The sequence below is a fragment of the Castanea sativa genome, chromosome 8 (assembly GCF_040712315.1).
Source record: "Castanea sativa cultivar Marrone di Chiusa Pesio chromosome 8, ASM4071231v1".
Classification (NCBI taxonomy): Eukaryota; Viridiplantae; Streptophyta; class Magnoliopsida; order Fagales; family Fagaceae; genus Castanea; species Castanea sativa.
Window position 1 is genome coordinate 55735478 of NC_134020.1, and position 22325 is coordinate 55757802.

The window sequence follows — 22325 nt, forward strand, 5'->3', positions numbered from 1 at the left end:
CTAATAATTGATTTAGAAATCCAATGATACATTTGTTTAAATTCGTATCTAATAAAAATATGTTTAATAAAAACATATTAAGCTCTTGGCTATCTATACGATTAATGTCTCACCTTTTCCATTTCAAAACACAATTATTTTGAAAAAACACTTTTTGAAATCATTATTAAACACTTATTTTATATTTTCAACCTCAAAAGGGGCGTTCTAGCTTCTAAAAGCCGAAACAACTCACACTAAATAGTATGATATTAAACTTAAACCCGACCTATTAATATTACATGTTATTATAAACTAGTCTATTCCAAGAGCTAACGTGACATATTATATGTAACATTGAATTGCTTCATTCAATGTAATGTTGTTAGCTCAATGTAATGTTATGAGCTCAATGTAAGCTATTTTATTGACAATTATGTCACATTCTTAATATAATATTGTTAATTTCTTAATAAAATAACAATTTTCTTATGTTATTAAAGTCTTGTTTTTTATTTTTTTTCCTTCTAATATAAGTGATAAATTTACTTATATATCTACTTCTTCTTTAGGTTATAGGTCATTCAAAACATATTAAGGATGAAGTGTTTGTAAGAGAACCATAAACAAATTCTAACTACACATTATATTATTTACAAATTATCTCGCCTTATATAATAATTGAACATAAAATACATTATATTTCCTTAAAGAAAAAGAAAAAAAAAACTACAAAATTTAAAATACTTTCAATAACAAATATAGATAGCTTAATTGTATCGATTATACTTTATTAGAAAATAATCACATCATTTTAAAATGGACTTCAAACTAACACTTATAATTTTCATCTACTATTTTCATTTTTCACTTAACAAAAAAACAAATTGTCAAATCTTTCAGCACATCGGGCGAGTCTACAACTAGTTTGGTATTAAAAGTAAAACAAGATAGACATCTTCGCAGGACATTCTCTAGTGAGATAACTAGCAGAAATTTAACATAAATAATAACAATTTCTTTGAAATCTTGACTCTCTAGTGAGATATCTAGCAGAAAATCAACATAAATAATAACAATTTCTTTTAAATCTTGACTGCTCTTGGACGAAGGGACATAAATGATGGCTGGTATGCTGCAAACAATGGAAGAAACAAAAAATCCTCCATGCCAATCACACCAAAATTTTACAAAAAGTCTTAATACACAATAAAACAATAAGGGATTCCACAAAGAGCCCTTTTCTATTATTTTTACAAGCAACTGCAAATCTTTACACGTAAGGGACTATGAATATCAAGCTTGGTTGACCCATTTCCACCTTCGACCAACCTCCTCAAGAACCTTGGCACGAGCTTGACTTTTCCTCGCTTCATCCTCTACCCAAGATCTGCATTCAATGCTTCCATTAATTAGACTAAATAGCCATGTTATAATACAACTACAACCATAGCACATGGCTATCTCCAACAGTATAATATTAGCATATCATTTTTAAAAAATAAATAAAACGCAATACCCTGTTGCTTCATTACCTAAGAATCCGGAGAGCTTCCTTCTCAGCTTCAAGTATAGATTTTGTATCAAGCAGTCCTTCCCGCTTGTTCTGTAATTCACTGCGCATATCCTGTAAGTTACACTGTTCAGTGACATACAAAGTCCTCTCAGATGCAAGCTTTTCTGACATCTCATCAACCTCTTCCTTTAGACTCAGAGCGAGTTGCTTCTGACAGTCCATGGCTGCCTTCTCCTTCAAATGCTCAGCAAAAACCTTCTCTTGAACAATCTTCTCCTGTTCCAAATCACTAACCGCAGAGATATAAACCTTCTCCACCTCAAAACCGCAAGTTTTCAGTTCAATCAGCTTCTCATCCCAATATCTCTGTATATCTCCTCTATCAAGTAACTCAGACCTAATTTCTTCCATTGCTGCTTGCCTAGCAGAATTCTCAGCTTCTAGTCTTGCTAATTCAGTATAAATTGCTTCTGCCATCCTTCCACTTGTTAGTGCCACTGCAGCTTGTGCTTTTGTTGAGGGCTTGTTTGGTTGAAGCCGCTTGCTCTGTCCTGCAAATGGTGAATTTAACATGGTTTTCTCATCAATGTAAGTGATTCACTTTAACACATCTATGTGTGTGCATGGAAATATGATGAACAACTCCCTACATATAGAAAGAGGAGTGTGCAAGCTCAACTCAACTAAGCATTAATCACAATTGAATTAGATGCAAGCCTCAGATTATATAGAGAGAATGATAATGAAGACATCTATATGATGAGTGTTAAAAGTCTGCTTATTGATAATCTTTGCATTGTTATTAACATTAAAGAGGAATAGTAGCAAGTTTTCATATTTCCAAATTGTTATATCTTTTCTCTGGCTTTACCCTTACACTTAATATAACCTTTTATTTTGTGTCTATGTCCATGGGCTTGAGAAACCTAATTTTAAAACATGAGGAAAAGGGAGAAGAAATACCAAATACTTTTCTCACTATGCTCTTGTCCCCAGCCGACATGTCTACAAAAAGTTCTGCCAATGCATCTGAACTGATCTCCCTCCAATCCAGAAAACCCAATTCTTTTGTTGATATCTGGACTGTAAACAAGTCAGGTTTTTAAAAGCTATGAAAGACTGATGAAGTGTCACTTAGATGCATATTCAAAAAATAAAACCAGAAACAATATCAATTAAGATTATATTAGAAAATATTCTTTACCTGTTCTATTATTCCTGGCATGAATTCATACTCTAACCGGGCTTTCCAGTGAATCAAATCTTGTCGGGAGAGAAACCTGCCGCAGCAGATATTTTTTATTAAGAGAAATGGAAATTTAAAAATTATTAGAAAAAATGCTGCACATATCATACCTCTCAGGGAAAAAATAAATGTGCCCTTGGTTATCTGAATTATTATCACTCGAGTTCTTATTTGATAGCTTACTGGGAATGACACCAACCTCTGCTAAGCCTGAATGGCAAATCCAAGAGCAAAGTTCACAATAAATAATTACAAAAAAAAAAAAAAAACCCATCCACTCCCCCAAAATAAATAAATAAATATCTTCTCCCCAGGGCACTAGGTTTAACCATATCCCCTTGAAATAGCAGGCAAACATCAGATTTAAGACTTACATTGAATTGACTCAAAATCTGCGTCTTCAACACTTATATCATCAAAGGCAGCAACCATAGACCCCGAAAGTGAAATTGCTGGAAAGATCCTGTGCTTCGGATTCCTATTAAAGCCAAACAATTAGTTCTAAGCCAGAACTGCATTTACTCTAAACTTCTACAGGTCAAACATCTTTCAATTTATAAGCACGAATCAGCTGCTACCTTTCCAACGACGAATTTAATTGAACTAGCCATCTAGCATATTCCCTTCTAGTGCACAATTCATCTGCCTTGACATCATCTTCAATGATCTGTATACCTTAATTACAGTTCAGATATTCATGCTCAGAACTGGACCCATAGCTTTTTCAAATTAGTCTACAAAATTATAGCTAAAATTATAGACAAAATGTCATATTATCATATATGCAGAACTAGAAAGTTGTAAGGCACACAAACTATTGATAATACAAGATCAATAGCAATTTTAGCTAAACAAAAAAGATAGATTGGAAGTCCCCTGGTGCTTTAAGACTAGTACTTCAAAAGTCTGTTGTTTATCCAATGACTACACAGTAGTTGTCGGGACAACTTACCACCTATCCTAAAAGCCTAAGCTGATAGGAAAAGATAACTTTAATCACCTTTATTCTGAAACTTCCTCTCATGTGGGGGGACCCAAGCTACCCTAAAATGAATGATTCTCAACATACAGAAGTTTTTAAGTTAAATGAGAGGTAGCATGGAGACAAGTTTGAACTGAAGTGCAACTTCTTTGAAACCATGACAAATTACCACCTATCTTAAAAGACTAAGCTAATAAAAAATGAAAGAGCTAACTTTAACCATTTAACCCTTCTACCACCATCCACGTGCATTTCATATTTAGGAATTCTTAGTTTCTCTCACCTTTGTTCTTAATTCCTCCAACAAAGAGTAAACATTCTGGTAGCTTCAGAATCTTATATGACAGATGCCTCTCTCTGATATATAACTATGCTGCTTCTTCTTTTTTGATAAGTAAATAGTAGAGATAACCGATGTTTTATACCTATGCCACTTCAAACTAATTAAGGCATTTATACTAATAAAAAGTAGGAAACAAAAAGTATAATGACTCAAATACAGCTGATATAGTTCATTAGAAAATTTATGCAAGGTTTTTCAGAAGTTCTAATCTCCTATTCTCCCACACACCCACACATTATGCTTCAAAAGGCACACCTTCAGTTTCTTCAGTATCGATAAAGCTTCCTGTTGAGTAGAATCCACAGCAGCTGGAATTATAATACGCTCAAGCTTGTCCATAGATGCTGAGCACATGTTCAGAATAGGAACATTGATTTCATAAAAAGAGAAAGGTTATTAGAATGCTGCTAAGAAGAAAAGATAAAATATGCTAATATAAATCCAAATCTTTGCTACTACCACATATGAGGAACTAAATTACAAGAATCTATCCTTTAATTTTCCTTTTTTCCTCAATTCAAACAAATATTAAAAAGAATAGCTCATGAAGGAAAAAGACATAATCATATGGGGTAATAGTCCTAACCAGCTCAGACCTAGTCAAATCCAGGTAAAATAAAACTGATTTATCACTGCAAAGTTATTCCTAAATGGAAAAACCTAGGAAATTATTTAGTTATTTATTAATTATTTTCGTTAATTACAATATACAACTCTCTACCCTAAACTTTGGGAATATTCACTCTTATCAAAAAAAGCTTTGGGAATATTTACAACGTGTGCCCTAATTAAAGACCAATTGCAATGTCCGCCCACCCCATTGTCCAAATCAGTGCCTAAATGAGGATTAGTACATGGTTATTCATTATAAACTATGGAGACAATTGCAATGTATACGGTATACCCTAAACCATAAAATTCTACAATCAACACCATATTTCAAATTAATCTACCCACTAACTTGGAATTAACAAGTTGATTGCATTTTATTTTTTTTTTGGGGGCGTTTAGGGTGCACATTGCAAAAACTAAATACCCCAAATTATGAGGATACCTAAACAGTTTAAAAACATATAAAAAACAAAGACAGTAACACTAGGAGAAGTGTTAAAAACTTTGATCTGAACATACCTGAAGTAACAGTCTTAGCAGCACCATTCATTATACCATCTGGGCTGGCACCAGACACCACATCGCTCTCATCAGATGCAGCAATGCCAGTAATTTCGTTTTGATTTTCTTTGGTACCAGTTGGAGTTAATATCCCATGCAAAGCATGCAATGGACTACCAAATTGAAACTTGAGACCTTAAGAAAAAATAAAAATTCAAAATCAAAATCAGAATTTCTTTTTTTTTTTTTTTAAAATACCATGTCATCAACCTATTTACCAACTGCCCATCTCATGTCCATCTAAAAATATTCATTAGCCTAACAGACCACCATATCATTAACTATAAAAAAATCCAATTTTTAAAATACAATAGAGTGGTGTTCTTTTTGAACCCTGGACATCTTCAATGGAAACACCAGAAAGTGCCAGTTGAGCTACAAGACACTTGGCACTATAAGGTGGTGTTCTACAAACCATAGAACCAGTTCAGTTCTGATAAAAGCTGAACCAAAATTGTAAGACCATCAAAGTTGAACAATGTTAGTTTTCCTACTTATTACTTCATTTATTTTACCAAACAGAAAACAATTAAAACCAGTTATATGACGTGCCAAACACCCCCTTCAAATGTACAAATAATTCTCAGCTGAAAACAAAATCCAAAAGAGCAAAAGTGATTTAACTTTGTAACTAGTAGTAGTAGTAGCAGTAGCAGTAGCAGCTAACCTCTTCTTGATAGTGAGAAGTGAGCAATGGCAGCCACTAGAATAGCCAGTGAGGCCCCAATTCCCCCAATCACAAATGCAGGCAAACCTGCACATTCACCAACAACAACAACAACAACAACAACAACAAAAACCCAGCTCAATAACCATTCAAAATTGAAATTAACCAAATGGGGTTTTTAGATAATAGGGTATAAAAAAAATAAAAAACCTGTCTTGCTCTTCTTCTTGTAGGGGATCGGAGATTCAACGACAGCCCAACCGCCGTAGTCGGCGGAGGAATCCTGGTCCGGAGAGGACCAAGACAGCTCGAGGTCACTCTGAGCAAGCGAGGCATGGAAATGGAGTCGAGGTCTAGGGTTAGGGATTGGGATTGTGTGTCTGGAATTGCAGAGAATTGGGGGAATACGACGTCGTAGTAGTAAGAGTGAGGAGGTATTGTTGTGAGTGGGGACGAAGAGAAAGGTAGACGAGGAGGAACACATTTGAAAATTGAATTTGCTGATTTTAGTTTTGTTTTGGGGACAAAAAATTTGGGGGTTTTTTTTTTTAGGGTTAGGGATTGTGTTGTGAGCTGAGATCGGACATGGGAGCGGATATGAGTATCTATATCTGTGTTGCAAAGCAATTGCAATGGAGTTGAGAATAGACTGTGAGACATACACAGAAATGGTTGGTTTGGGTTTAAAACTATGCAATAATTACAAAATAATTCTTATTAGAATATATAAGAAAATAATAATATTAGCGCTTTTAATTGGATTTATAATACTATTTAATCATAATATAATTACAAAAGGATTTTTTTTTTTTTTTTTTATGAACAAATTTCTATAGTTGTAAACTGGGATTATAAACAATTATTATGATTTTGTTAAGGCAAGAAGAACTCCCAAAAAAAATTTTTTTTTTTTTTTTGGGTAAATTAGATCTACCTAATCCCCCTCTCCCAAATGATAATTTGTATTAGAATATTCTATTTTTATAAAATAATTAATACCTAAATTATGGAAGAAATGACACTCCTTAAATTTGGACTCTAGAGTCTAGACAAATGACACTCCTTTATGTTTGTATACTTGAGAAAAAAAAAATTTTGTTTTTTTGGAAATAAAATTTTTTATTACAGAATTCATGTTATGAGAAGATATGTATTTATCTTCACATTTATCTAAACCACTCAGAGGAGAATCATTTCCTCCATAATTTGAGGATTTTATTTTTTATGAAACTTCGACAAAGTTGAAGTACTTTTGTTAAGAAAACGTAGGATTGAAGTAATTTTGTTGGGTTTGGTTGTTTTCTAGAATCAAATTATTTTATATAAATGCTGCAGTTTTTTTTTTATAGGATATTTTTAAAATTGGGCAAATTACACTTTTCTGCCTTGAGGTTTGGAGAAATGACACTCACCTCCAAATTTGAAAGGAAAAAACACTCTCCTCCCTTGAGATTTTAAAAAAATAACACTCCCTTCTGATAATATTAGTAACAGAATATTTCAATTTTTTAAAAGATTCTCTTTACTAAAGTTTAACCATGGTTAGTGAAAAGAACATTCACATAAAATAAAATAAAATAAAAAATGAAAAGAGCATATTATAAAATATGTTACTTAAGTGGATTTTATAGTTTGATGATCCTCCTAGATTTTTTAATCGCATCTCTCTCCAACAATTTGGATCAAAATTTATGAAATAAAACAATTTGTCAAAATTTTCAAGCTTTTATTGCTTAAAAATGAGTTTGAAATTTTCAGAGTCACTTATCAATATAAAAAACTTTCAGACATGGGTAAATTGGATAGAATTTACATAGGTGCATGTATATATGTTTATCAAAGTGTTGTTGTGTTGCTATTTTTATTTCATTGCAATTTATTTTGTTAGACCACATTTTCATCACACAGGATATCTATTTATAGATTTATTAAACTAGTTTTAATTATTCAAAGTACAAGAAAAACTCTAAAAATTCAAATCAATTATTTTTCTTCATGCAAGTCAAGTGAGGAGTCAATGGCTATTGATTTCTACTTTCCAGCTCATTTTTACATTTACTTTTTTACTGCCAAGTATTGTCTCTTTGGCTGAATTATTGACAAGTATCATCCACTTATTGAATTACAAATTACCTTTCCAGCATTATGGACACAAGGGAAATAGTTTGGGCTTTTTCCAAATACTAGAACTACTTCTCAAAAACTAATTTTTTAGTTATATTAATTTCAAAATTTTGGTTTAGGAAATTCAACAAATATAAAATCTTCAAAAAAAATGCAGAAGAAATAAAATAATAAAGCATGAGTAAATATCCAAAGTATTGTGTAACAAACAAATCGAGCATTTTCAAACAAAATCCATCAACGGAAATGTCTTTGAACTTTGAAGTAAACCCATTAACAACAACAAAAATCAAGCTTTTTCAAAAAAATAAATAAATAAAGCTTTACAAATTGTTTTGTGAATATTCTACTATTGTGCACATAACAATCTATCTACACATAAATTCCAAAAATCCATAGCTCAGCTATGCTAAAATACAAGAAATTTTAAGGGCTTTGTCAACATTTACCTGGTTATTCAGCTTTTGTCGCATTCACTGTAGAATCATTGTTGGACCATGGGATGGGAGGTTGTAGGACCAGCTGAGGTGTATTTGTTACTGGGAATTTGTAAATAAAAGTCCTTAACATCAATCTAGGTTTTCAAAGAAGCGAGAATGGATGATTGCTGAAATTTTGAATTTTGTAAAACTTTTAAGAATAAGTTGAGGGCAATTTTTAAAATATGTTCTTAACTAAAGGGTAGGTTAGTACACAATATTTTTAACATCAATTTAACAGAGTTTAGTTAAATGAATATCAAAGGGGTAAAATGTTTTTTCCTTTTAAGTATGGGGGTGAGTGTCATTTTCTCAAACCTCAAGGGAGGATAGTGTTATTTGCCCTTTAAAATTTAATCTTACTTTTTGAGGTAAAAATTTAAAAATCCAAATCTAAGAAATTAGATTCACTTTGTCATCAATACATGAGTTAATCTGTAAATATATTTAATATTATCAAAAAATTAAAACAATAAATCTATAAAAAAATTAGTGATGTGACCAATGATTCCAGCCCAATTCAGTTCACTTTGGTCACTACTATCTAGTTTGGTCTAAATCAGTTTATTTCGGTTCATTTTGGTCACTTCAATCCATTTAGGTGATTTCAGTCTAACTTGGTCTATTTGTCCATTTTGATCTTTTTGGTCCATTCAATTGATTTCGGTCCAATTTGGTCAAGTTCAGCCATTTGATCTACTTAAGAACGACAAAAGATAGGTTTGGGTTGAGAATAATTCTCATCCCGAATTAATTAAAAAATATAAATGAAAAAAAAGTAATATTATTTTTTTTTATGTTTAATTTAATAATTTATGGTATTATCTTGCTTTATGTTATTTTTTTTTCCCCTAGTTGATATTAGTATTTTAATTTCTGAGTGAATTACAATATCATTAAAGTTTTTAATTAACATGTCCATTCAGTCATGCTAGAACCAATAATCAAGTTTAGCAAACTACCAAAGAAATCAATAAAACCCCAGTGAAAACCGAGTTTCCTAAACTTTCATAACAGACCATTATATATAGAGTAACATGGGGAGTGCTTTGCGTAACAAAATTCTGGCATAGAGTAGTGCGTCTTCTCTTCTGCACTTGTCTTCTAAAGACTTTGACACTCATACAGGTTACAGCACAGCTATAATACTTTCACAGACAGGGATAAAGAATACAACAACCAAGACTAATATTTTGGATCATCAACATATTAATCAGGATCGACCATATGAATTTTTTTGTCATTCCATTATATCCAAAGTCATACTCCATGTTATCTCCTTGATTGACAATCTTATTTTACTAGTTCTACTAATGTTATTTTAGGTATACCTTTATTTAGTTGTTTCTTTTTTCATTTCCCTGACCTGAATTAACTCACTCTTCCCCACTGGTGTACTAATTACTCTCCTTTGCTTATGACCAAACAGTCTCAAGCAACTCTCCCTCATGTTTCATCAATAGGGATCACCTTCAAGTTTAAGCAACTTTATTTCATTTTTAACCCCACTTTCCTTGTCTTTTCACTTATCTATCTTAACATTTTATTTCAACTACACACATTTTACAAATGCCTTTTGAATTCTAGTACTTCATTTTCCACTGGAACACTCAATTATCCAGTCGTTCCATTCTTCTAGTTGTATCTTAAAACAATAAACAAAACCTGTTAAGTAATGAAAGTGACTACAATTACAATTTACATTGATCAAACAATAAAGAAATCCAGTTACTTGATGTGTCTACAAAAATTTCTGTGAGAGTGTGAAAGAGAGGTTTCATGGCATACTTAACCTTCAGCAGATACTATCATTACCATTTCCATGAGGATCAGTGCACAAAAATCACCGATTAATTCAGATAATTTACATAGCATCTCCAAATCAACTAACTACACAACTGAATGCTGAACTGTATAGTCCATTGGTCTGTAGCTATCACCTTTGGCATTTGTAGGAGTGACAACAACAAGAATAACACAACCACCAAGAATAACGATCAGCATACCTAAACAGTTAAGCAACAATGCTTCAGTAGAGAAACGTGATATTACTTGGTTGGTCTGTAAGAATGTAGCCTTCTCTAAAATTCCAGTGGTAGCTGAAGCAATGGCTAGTCCATATATATAAATCCCCAAGAACACGTGCCAGGGAAGCAGTGCAGCTCTGTTGCTTACTGAACCACCAGGATACCAAAAGGTTGAAAAGCCAGCAGCCCACTACATGAACAAAAGTTAGAATTCAGGAAATTATCCTTGGAAGAAAAAAAAAGGCAAATATTGGAAATCTTTCCCATCTCTTCCTGTTGTTGCACAATCCAAAAGTGAAAAGATAAATACTACATAAATATAAAAACCCAGGTTAACAAAAGTTCACTAAATTCTCCAATAGGGTTGTCAGTATTCAGGATTGGCATTCAAACGCTTATCATTAATTTAGAGTTAATATCCAAGAATAGGAAGGTGCTTCAGTTATTTGATGTGAATAGATGTATGGCACAAGGGAAATGATGCTAATAGAGAGATTGAATTGAATAAACATCAGCAGAGGATTCAGATCCATTTAAGAGAATAGATGCAGATGGATGGGAAGAACAAACCTGGATGCCAAATAGGAACAGACAAGCCAGACCCAACCAAGAATGCATACTGTAGAAGTTGTCAATGCCCTTCTCATTGTGAAACTTATAAGCAGCCCATACCCCAATCAAGCTCAAACAAAATGCTACTGATTGCAATGTAAGATGCACTGCCTTCTTAAAGCTTTTAGTTCCTGAGACCGTCTTGTATGCTAGCATTGCTGCAGCAACCGCAAAGAGTTAACCATGTTACCTTTCTGATTTCTACATTGTTTATATGATCTTTTTAAATTGGTAGAAACCCCAAAAAACAACTTTAAACATCTTTCCCACCTAAAATCCAGCATTCAAGCTGATAAGAGAATGAAACATGATTAGTATAAGGAGCACGCACACAAGATACACAAAATAGCTTTTGAATACTACGCCAAAAATATACTTAAAATTGCAGTGTAATAGTAATAACAATAACAATAATGATCATGATCATGATTAACTCTGCATTTGTCTATGCTTAGTATCATATATTTTGTTCACGGCTAGTTCCAAGTCGAGAAAAAGGAGAGTTGTGGTAAGTTGATGGCCAACAGAAAATTTAGTCACTCTATTATGCATTGCTATTGAGGACCTATAATTCTATATCCAACCCCAAAATTTTGGGACTAAGGCTTGGTGGTTATTGTTGTCAAAAATATGATGATTATGATGCACCAACCATGAACTTTCTAAACATAAGCTGAAATTTCATAAAGGTAACCCTCTCATGCATTGGTGTCTTAATCAGGAAAGAACCATTTCGTTATGAAGACTAGTTTTTTACAAATATAGAAGAGTAAATAGTGCCCCATCATTTAAAATCCGATGTCATTTCTTATTGGGTGCAATGGGATTCTAAATAACATGGTGAAATAAGATTTTATATTACAGGGCACCACATACATCTTTATATTTGTGAAAAATTAATGGGGCTTTGTTTAGAAGAAAACCCATTTTGGCATAATAGATTCCCAAGTTATTTATGCAAGTTTAGTTCAGATATGGTTTCAGAATCAAAATTGACCAACCTGGTTTCTGCTAAGCAGTGAGTGTTGGTGCAGTAATTAACATCAAAAACTAATTGCTTAATTGAAGTTGATAGATTATAGAGAGAAAAGATGAGTACCTTCACCATTGAAGAGAATGAGGCCAATCACCATTAGTACAGGATGAACCTAAAAAAAAAAACATAAATATAGGTAAATTCAAGGGGAAAAAGATGAGATCTTTAATTCAAAAAATGAAATGAAGATAGAAAGAGAGTTTGTGTGTACGTTGAAGATGAGATCTTTGTTGTTGTTGAGAGAAGAGAGAGACAAGCCGCCTCTGAAATGCAAAGCCCATGTCAGAACCAAAGCCGAGACCGCCAGTCCGATTGCCCTCACCGTTGCCACCATTGCTTTCCGATTTGGATTTGGATTTGGAACTGCCATTCTATAATTTCACTGACAGTTAAGACTAATAAAACCTTTCTAAACGCTATTTGACACTTTTATTTTATATATTTATTTTTTTTGCAAATTAGGCCTTTCGTCTTTTAACTTTTATTTTAATATTGACGAAAAACTTATTTTAGTCTCTATATTTTCACGTAATTTTCACTTTGGTCTCTAATTTTTTTTCTACCAATTTTAGTCCTTATTTTGGAAAACACATCTCTTTTTTGTCTTTGACGTTACATCAGAGACAAAAATTGCACAATTGGCAAACGGAATAAATTAAAAATATTAAAATAAAAAAGATGCTACGTCCACAATATTTTTACAACATTTTCACAACAAATCACAGGTGGTTAGTTGTTATTGGTTCAAATTTGAACTTAACACAAAGATTACTTTTTTGCCCCAACAATAACAACCCATAACAACCTGCCACTAAGGATTTGTTGTAAAAATATTGTGAAAATGTTATGAACATATTATTTCTCACAAAATAATACCCACAAATGCCACATCATTTTTTTAAAACAAAAAATTAATTTATAAATTTTAACTTAATGAAAAAAATGAAATAAAAATAAAAACCCATAAAAGTAAGAAAATTTAAAAACCCAGAAAATTCAAAAGAAGAACAAGAACAAGAACAAAAACCCATAAAATTCATCGCCACAACATTGTCTTCCACTTCATCGCCTCTCGCCTATATAGCCACAACAACAACCTCCGCCATGTCATCACTTCAACATTTCCATACCTAAGTTTCCACCTCTACCTCTTCGACTCCATTGCACCACCGTGTACTGCTAAGAGCGAACAATTTCTAAACCATCTAAGCTAAATTGTTTGATCTGGGTTATATTGTGTGTGTGCGTGTGTGTGTTTTTTTTTATGGGTTTGATTTGGGTTTTTGCATGTTAGTTATTAAGAAAATGCAATAAAATAAAAGTAGATCTTGATGTTTTAATTTTTGTGTTTTTAATTTTTTCTAATTTAGATTTTTTATGGGTTTTGAATTTTTTGGGTTTTTGAATTTTCTTACTTTTCTAGGTTTTTATTTTTATTTCAGTTTTTTCCTTTTTTTCATTAAGTTAAAATTTATAAATTAATTTTTTGTTTTAAAAAAATGACGTGGCATTTGTGGGTATTATTTAATATTTTTAATTTATTCCATTTGCCAGATGTGCAATTTCCGTCTCTAATGTACCGTCAATGACAAAAACCAAACGCTTTTTCCAGAATAGGGACTAAATTTGGTGGAAAAAAAAGTTAGGGACCAAAGTGAGAATCGAGTGAAAATGTAGGGGATTAAAATGAGTTTTTCACCTTTAATTTTTTGATAATGCTTATTTTGCTTAAAACTTAAAACTAAAAGTTAATAATTTACATTTATTATTATTTAGAAATATATATTTTCTATTTTTCAAACAAATAAAAAAGATAAACTTTAGAGATAAATTTCTTTTTTGAACGTAAAGGGAAAAAAATTCTAAATTTTAAGAGTATGTTTGATATTTTGTAATAGCTCCTGTAATGGAATAGTTATTCATGTGTAATAACAATTCGGTCATTTGGTTGTATCTTTATTACATATATTAGTTATTACATTGGAATAACTATTTTTTAAATTGAATAATAGTTATTCCCCTTTAAAATGAATGTAACAGTTATTTCTTAGTACATATAATAGGTTTTAAAATTAATATATTTATAAAAATATAAAGTTTACTTATATATCATCATTTACAAGCTTTCCATATGTAACAACCAAACTTATAAATAATAATAGTTATTTCATTACAATGTTTTCTAATCCCAGTAATAAAGATTACTATTTTAATGTAATTTACATTCAATGTACCAAACATACCCTAAGAGTTTTTATTTTTTTTAACTTCAAAATGAAATTTGTTATTTTACATTTATAACTCTATTTCTAAATAAAGTTGTCTTTCAGTAATGAGGGTATTTTTGAACCACATAAAAATCCAGTTGAAATAGGGGAATCATCTTATATATAGTATAAATATATAAGCAGAAATCTTATGTTAAAAAGTATGGGGTTATGCCATGTGACACATTCCTCGAAGTTCTCTTTATTTAGGGTTCTAAATCAACAAAGTTTGCATTTATATCAAAGTATTAGTTCATTAAATTAGTCAATAGAGTAAATACTTATATTAATTATCTATAGTTGTGCACTTATTATTTATATCAAATGAATTGATATGATTATTTTTATAAGAGAAATGATATGTCCACAACATTTTTACAACAAATTCTAAGTGGCAGGATGTTACTGGTTGTTATTGTTGGAGCAAAAAAGTAATCTTAGTATTAGGTTCAAATTTGAACCAATAACAACTAACCACCTATGATTTGTTGTAAAAATGTTGTAAAAATGTTGTGGACGTAGCACCTCTCTTTTTATAAACCCTATATAAGAGATAATTTTTAGTTAGAATAATAATAATAAATTTAGAATATGACATTCTTATTCATGTTTAGTTGCTTTGACAACAATTGACACAAAAGCCATAAAAATTAAATATTTGTGAATTTTCTAAAATAAATCTTAGTCCTTTAAATTTCCTAACTCCTTTTAGTCACATGTATATATATGTGTGTGTGTGTGTGTGTAATAAAATAAGTACATTTATTTTGTTATAGCATAATGAAATTTTAATATAATTTTTTTACAATTTATATGAAAAATAATAATTGAAAAATATATGCATTTTTTTTCATGCATGAAATATGTTTATCTATATTAACCATTATATCATGCAATTTTCAATTTGCGAACACACATATATAGTGTGATTTCTATTTTGTCTATAAAATAAATGAAGATTACAATTTTTTACAATGAAATTTATTCAAATTTTTTATATATATATCAATAGTTGGGAGATATGAATCATGAATGTCTCTATTGGAAATTAAGGTGCCAACTAATTATTATGAGATTCTTTGTAAACTTCTTGAAATATTGGAAAAAACTAATAATAAGTTGCACCACACATCATGTGAGAATTTAACTAGTTTTCTTTTTAATTAGTGTTGCTTTTGCTACTACAAATGGCCAAGTAAAAGAAGTTTCATCTACAATACAGTATTGATCATTTAATTTATGATGAATGTTAAGTACACATATCTTTTTCTCTAATAAAGTAATCACCAATATCTTTGGCTACTTTATGAGTGAGATAAACTGATGGCACTTCACAAGGAGGTTCGGCGAATGGTGGATGGTCCTCGTATCGATATAATATACATGCTACGCCTTTAATTTCTACCAGATCTTTCTCTTCAGGATTATCACAAAACAAAATTTATCCTTTCAATTGTTCTTCCAATTGTTATGTAGATCTGCACAAATAATTTAGTAATTAGTTACAGTTGATTTCTTTATATGCAATTATGAGGATTCAAAATTTTGAATATGTAAGTACCTTTCATTGTGGGGAAATACTACTAAAAGAACTCATAGAAGTGAATGATAAAGTGAGAATATTGGGGGGGGGGGGGAATCAATAAAAGAAACAAAGAAAGAATAAGTATGGTTTCACTTAAGTGGAAAACATAAATCATATAAGTGGACACAATTTAACAATTAGATCATGGACATACTAATAATATTTTGAGTTTATGTATATTATTGAAGATAAAATTATTGGATTAATTAGGATGAATTTTAACTTTTAATCTAAAGCATATAAAGCAAAAGGAAACAAAGATGTTTTACATACAAATCAAATTATTTGAGATATTAATGTTGTTATGCACCTAAATAACGTAAGAAAACGTACAATTAACTCATATTGTAAATCATATATTGACAAAGAAGTTATAAAATGTCTCTTTGATAAAGAGGCACCAACTATCAATATCTATGGTGCAGTATTTTTTTACTATTGCCTCACTACAAAAAACGTGGGCTATAGCTGTGTTTACAAAAAAAGACAGCTGTAGCTAACCTATAACTGCGTTTTTAAGAAACACGGCTTAAACTGCAGACCTACTTGCGTTTTTAAAACTTGGTTATAGATTAAGTCTATAGCCGCATTTCTAAGAGTTTAGAAGTGCAGCTATAGGTTCATTTGGAGTTTTTTTTTTTTTTTTTAACAAACTACGTATAGCCACGCTTTTGAAACACGACTATAGGTCCATCTAGAAATGCATGATGCTCCTTATATATTGGGGAGTTTAATTGAAAATTGGGATGAAAAACATTCACATGATGTAATTAAACTGCTTGCTCTACATAGTTTTCTTGTGATGCCTTGGCTATAGGCTTCTCGTCCTTTATATACACTTCTTTGTAGTTTTTGTGTGATTTTGTGTTTTTTTTTGGGCTGATCATGAATGAATATTGTAGATAGGAATATTATTGTGTTGATTTGAATGTATGTGTGTGCGTGTGTGTATATATATAAATAGGATGAATATTGTAGACAGGAATATTGTGTATATGTATTTTAACAGGAATATTGTAGACAGGTTGATATTGTGGGGAGTAAAAGGACCCAAGCAGGCATTTGGGTCTTTGGGCTCTAACAAGGAGGGTCGACCTGTTCTTAAATTAAGAACCTGTTAGTACTGCAAATCGGCCCATACGCCAAAGGTCCGAGGATACATCTGAGGGTGAGTTTCTCCTCAGATAGACCCAAGAGAACTTGGAGATTCACTATAAAGGTCAAGGAAAAGTTCCGAAAAGACTGTTGGTTAAAAGGGGGAATCCCTGAACCTTTTAGATGCACCGGTGTTAGAAAAATATCTTAGGCAAAAGCTGTCACCTCCACATTAAAAACTCTGCACCTACCTCCTTGGCCGCATTAATGGGGAAGTGACCCCTGGACAGTAAAACAAAAACTTCTGGTTACTATTTAAAGTACTAAAAGAAGAAATATCTAGGGGGGAGGAGATTTGAGCAACGCGTGGATAAAGCACCAAGGGAAGAAGTATTTAAAGGGGGTGAAAGCCAAAGAAAAGGGGATCGGTCAGTTACCAAGAAATAAATTAAGAATTGTAACCTTTAAGAAAGAAAGAGAAATAATACAGAAGTGATCCTCGGCTTACGTCCGAGGAGATCCCTTTGCAATTATCTTATACTATTTACAAGTATCTTCACACCTTAGCATGTTATCAAGTTCCCAGTACCTCTAAATTAGATTTCAAACCCACACTCTACAAATTTCATTGTTTAAGGCTCATTGGACCTGAGCCCATAATTGTCTTTGGGTCCGGGTGCAATTATGCACTTACAATTGGCGCCGTCTGTGGGAAATCTAGTCTTGAAGGAGCTGAGATACTATGGCAGGCTTAAGCTCACACCATGCAGAGTCCCAAGGATCACAACCTAAGGATCTTTTCAAGCGTCTGGAGCGTCGGAGGAATGGAGAGGGAAGTGTTCATACGGAATACCTTAGAACGAGTCATATTCATGGCAGGGGCAGCACCACCCACGAGGATGGTGCTAAGGCCATGCAGAAGGAGATAAATCATTTGAAAAGGAAATTGCGCCGCGTCAAACGCAAGCATTCACTATCCTCATCTAATCCTTCTTCAGTGGAGGTCCGGGGAGGTAGCTACAGCTCGAGGTCGTGGTCGCCCCCCACCGCAACGTCCTCTTGTGAGGAGGATGACCTGCTAGCTCGCAGGCATAAGAAGCTCCCTTCCAGGGGCTCGGGGAAAGATGCTATGAGTCGGGCGTTGCACCAACTCTCTAAATCGCCATTCTCACGAAGGATTGAGAAGGGAAGACTCCCTAGGAGGTTTGCCCAGCCTACCTTCACCATCTACAATGGCCGGACTGATCCGGTGGAGCACGTGAGTCACTTTAACCAGAGGATGGTAGTGCATTCTCATAATGAGACCCTGATGTGTAAAGTTTTCCCTTCTAGCTTGAGACCTGTTGCTATGAGGTGGTTCAACGGCCTTAAATCGGGGTCTGTAGGTTTGTTTGGGGATCTTACTAGAGCATTTGCGTCGCGGTTTATCACATGTAGCAGAGTGCCTCGACCATTGGACTCACTGTTATCCATGGCCATGAGGGAAGGGAAGACGTTGAAAGCATACTCCGACCGGTACTAGGAGATGTTTAACGAGATAGATAGTGATTTTGATGAGGTGGCACTCAATATCTTTAAGATAGGCCTACCTACTGATCACGGCTTGAGGAAGTCCTTGACCAAAAAGCCCGTCTGCAGCGTACATCACCTCATGGATCGTATTGATGAATACAAAAGGGTAGAGGAAGACCAGCAGCAAGGAAAGGGTAAGGAGAAGGTTATTTCGCAGTAGAGAAGGGATTTCAAGTCGGACAGATACCACAACAATAAGCCGAGAAGAGATTACATCGAGCAGTCCGGCTCGGCAGCACCTCAGACCGTGAATACTGTGTTTCGAGAACCAGTACACCAGTTACTAGAGAAAGTTCGTAAGGAGCCCTTCTTCAGGTGGCCTAGTAAGATGGCGAGAGACCTTGCGAAGAGGAATCAGAACCTCTTTTGTCAGTACCATCAGGACGTGGGCCACACTATCGAGAACTGTCAGACCCTTTGGAACCACTTGGAGCAGCTTGTCAGTGAAGGAAAACTAAAGCAGCACCTTTATCAACCTAACGGGCAGAGCAATCAATCTGGCTCAAATAATCAGAAGAATAATTCATCTCGGCCGGCATTGGGAACAATTAACGTTATCTTTGCTGCACCTGGTAGGACCAGCTCAGGTTCCACCAGGGTGATGACAGTTTCGCATTCTCAGGCCGAAGAGGCAGACTGCAGGCCGAAGAGGTTGAAGGTGAATTTACCCATCTTGGGATTTTTAGAGGAGGATAAAGTTAGTACCACCCAACCTCATGACGATGCTCTTGTGGTCACTCTTAGGATAGAGAATTATGACGTAAAGAGGGTGATGATTGATCAGGGCAGCAGTGAAGATATCATGTACCCTGATTTGTTTAATGGGCTAAGGTTGAAGTTGGAGGATCTTACTCCTTATGATTTGCCACTCATAAGTTTTAAAGGAAAGGCCATTGTACCGAAGGGACAGATTTGTTTTCCTATTCAATCTGGCTTAGAAACGGTTGAGGTGAATTTCATTGTGGTTGACGCGTACTCCCCATATACCACTATCCTTGCCAGGACATGGCTGCACGCTTTGGGTGTTGTCTCCTCTATCTTGCATGTTAAGGTTAAGTTCCCGTCAGGAGAATATGTTGAAGAGATCATTGGCAGTCAATCGGTGGCCAGGCAATGCATATCGGCTGCAGTGCTGCATCAGACAGAAGCCGAGTCTTCGGCTTTGATCATCAAAGACTTATAGCAATTAACAGCTCCGGATGCGCCCGATGCGGTGACAGGAGAGGAAGCCCTATGTGAGGGTTTGGAAAAAGTTTTGATAGCGGATGACCCTGAAAGATTCTTTCAACTGGGCATACGTTTGCCACATCAGGAGAAAATGGATTTGTTGGAATTTCTGAAAGACAACATTGATGTTTTTGTGTGGGACCCTTATGAGGCTTCGGGCGTAGACCCAAACTTCATTTGTCATCATTTGAATGTCAACCCCGCCATTGTTCCGAGAAGGCAGCCACCTCGGCGTTCTTCCAAGGAACATTCTGAGGCTGTCAAGGAGGAAGTGCTCAAGCTCAAAAGGGCTGGGCCTATTAAAGAAGTTTTCTACCCCGAATGGTTGGCGCATACGGTTGTGGTAAAAAAGAAGAATGGAACGTGGAGAGTATGTGTGGACTTCACGGATTTAAACAAGGCCTGCCCGAAGGATTCGTTCCCAATGCCGCGTATTGATCAGCTTGTGGACGCCACTGTCGGACATCCTCGTATGAGTTTTTTGGATGCCTTCTAGGGTTACCATCAGATTCCATTAGCATTGGAGGATCAAGAGAAAACTGCTTTCATTACTCCAACAAGGAACTACCACTATAAGGTCATGCCATTTGGATTGAAGAATGCTGGGGCTACCTATCAAAGAATGATAACCAGAATGTTCGAACAGCAACTAGGGAAGACCACTGAGGTATACGTGGATGATATGGTGGTAAAGAGTAAAACAATACCTTCGCACGTTAAAGATTTGGCTGACACCTTCCAGGTGCTTAGGAAGCACAAGTTGCGCCTTAACGCCTCAAAGTGCTCTTTTGGTGTGAGTTCTGGAAAGTTCTTGGGTTGTATGATTACTCATAGAGGTATAGAGTTAAACCCAGCGCAGGTCAAAGCTATTTAGGACTTACAGCCGCCTCGGAACCCAAAAGAGATCCAGAAATTGACTGGAATGATCGCCGCACTCAGCAGATTTATCTCTCGGTCAGTTGACCGGTGCCGTCCTTTCTTCCAATTGTTGAATAAATGGAAAGGGTTTCAATGGACCGAGGACTGCGTGTTAGCCTTCCAACAGCTTAAGTAATATCTTTCTTGGCCACCCATTTTGTCTCGCCCCGAGGCGGACGAGGTCCTGTGTGCGTATCTGGCAGTGGCCGTCCACGCGGTCAGCCTGGTCCTCATAAGGGATGAAAGTGGGGTGCAGAGACCGGTCTACTACGTCAGTAAGTCCTTGAATGAGGCCTATGTGCGCTCTTTACTCCTGGAGAAAGCACTTCTGGCCATAGTTCATGCCACGCGGAAGCTTCCTCACTATTTCAGTCCCACACTGTGGTGGTTCTGACCCAATTGCCCCTCAAGGCAGTGTTACGCAGTGCCGATTACTTTAGCAGGGTGGCAAAGTGGGGAACCATTTTGGGAGCCTTTAACGTTAAATACATTCCTCACACCTCGGTGAAAGGCCAGGTCCTTGCTGATTTGGTGGCAGAGTTTGCCGAACCATTGCTAGAAGAAACTCTGAAGGAAGCACACATGGATAAAAAATCAATTGGTGTGATCACCGGCACAACACCTCCGATTTGGAGAGTGTATGTGGACGGGGCAGCTAATCAGTGTCTTAGTATATATATATAACCTACCAAGTATTGAGAAAAAAAGAAGAAGAATGAATAAATTAAATAGATATTTGGAAGAAATTGAACATCTCAAAAGATAATGTACCATTTTTTTTGTTGTTGCTAAAAATAGACCGTATACCCTTTGTTATGAGAAAGTATATCATGTTTTAAGAATACCAACTCATCACTAAGTAGGTGTTTCTAAGGCTAATAAAAAATTGACACCCGTCTAAACAAAATATATATCAACAAAACATACTATTTGCTCCTAAAAAGATAAGATTGCCCATGAAATTTCAAAGCCCCACCATTAACAACCTAAAACCCCTTTTGCAAAATCAAAATTTTCAAAGCCCCACCAATTATAACCTAAAAACCCCTTTTGCAAAATCAAAATCAAAATTTTCTCTCATCTCTCTCACAACACACCATATACCATCATCTGCTCTCTCTTTCTCAACTCCAAATCTCAATAATCACTGCCTTTCGAGTCTATTGCATTTTTCCTCGATTGATAATATAGTTAAATTATCTATTATTGTTTCTAATTGTAGTTATTATTGAAAATCTTATTATTAGCTAATTGTTACTCCATTAGCTTTTGGACTTATAGTTTCCATAAAACCAAAAAAGGCATACCATCAAAATCATCCTCAGTTATGTTTAAGTGTTTGTAATTTTACTAGAACCCTCGAATTTGTTTTGTTGAGCATTTGCAAGACAACATGCAATTTTGAGGTGAATGAGGAAAGTTGAGGAAACGATTTATGAAGGATTAAAAAAAAAGTGTATGTATCTTGCAAATGGGC

At 34.3% G+C, this 22325-nt stretch overlaps 2 protein-coding genes across 3 annotated transcripts; both read right to left on the bottom strand.

The window, feature by feature from the left end:
• Positions 1 to 954: 954 nt before the first annotated feature.
• LOC142606981 (uncharacterized) lies at positions 955 to 6582 on the bottom strand. Of its 2 annotated transcripts, none has more exons than XM_075778367.1 (11): positions 6117 to 6582; positions 5907 to 5993; positions 5198 to 5374; positions 4322 to 4410; positions 3320 to 3408; positions 3116 to 3219; positions 2852 to 2951; positions 2700 to 2778; positions 2459 to 2573; positions 1515 to 2046; positions 955 to 1369 (listed from the first exon to the last, which is right to left on the bottom strand). In XM_075778367.1, the coding sequence occupies exons 1-11, from the start codon at positions 6388 to 6390 to the stop codon at positions 1276 to 1278; spliced, it is 1740 nt and encodes a 579-aa protein (XP_075634482.1). In that variant the 5' UTR covers positions 6391 to 6582; the 3' UTR covers positions 955 to 1275. The 2 variants fall into 2 exon arrangements, with proteins under 2 accessions (XP_075634482.1, XP_075634483.1); XM_075778368.1 differs by having other exon boundaries at positions 2700 to 2775; positions 6117 to 6581.
• A 3709-nt stretch (positions 6583 to 10291) lies between these two features.
• Positions 10292 to 12588, bottom strand: LOC142605582 (transmembrane ascorbate ferrireductase 2-like). Its single transcript, XM_075776998.1, has 4 exons — positions 12396 to 12588; positions 12248 to 12296; positions 11107 to 11306; positions 10292 to 10726 (listed from the first exon to the last, which is right to left on the bottom strand). The coding sequence occupies exons 1-4, from the start codon at positions 12552 to 12554 to the stop codon at positions 10400 to 10402; spliced, it is 735 nt and encodes a 244-aa protein (XP_075633113.1). The 5' UTR covers positions 12555 to 12588; the 3' UTR covers positions 10292 to 10399.
• Positions 12589 to 22325: the final 9737 nt, after the last annotated feature.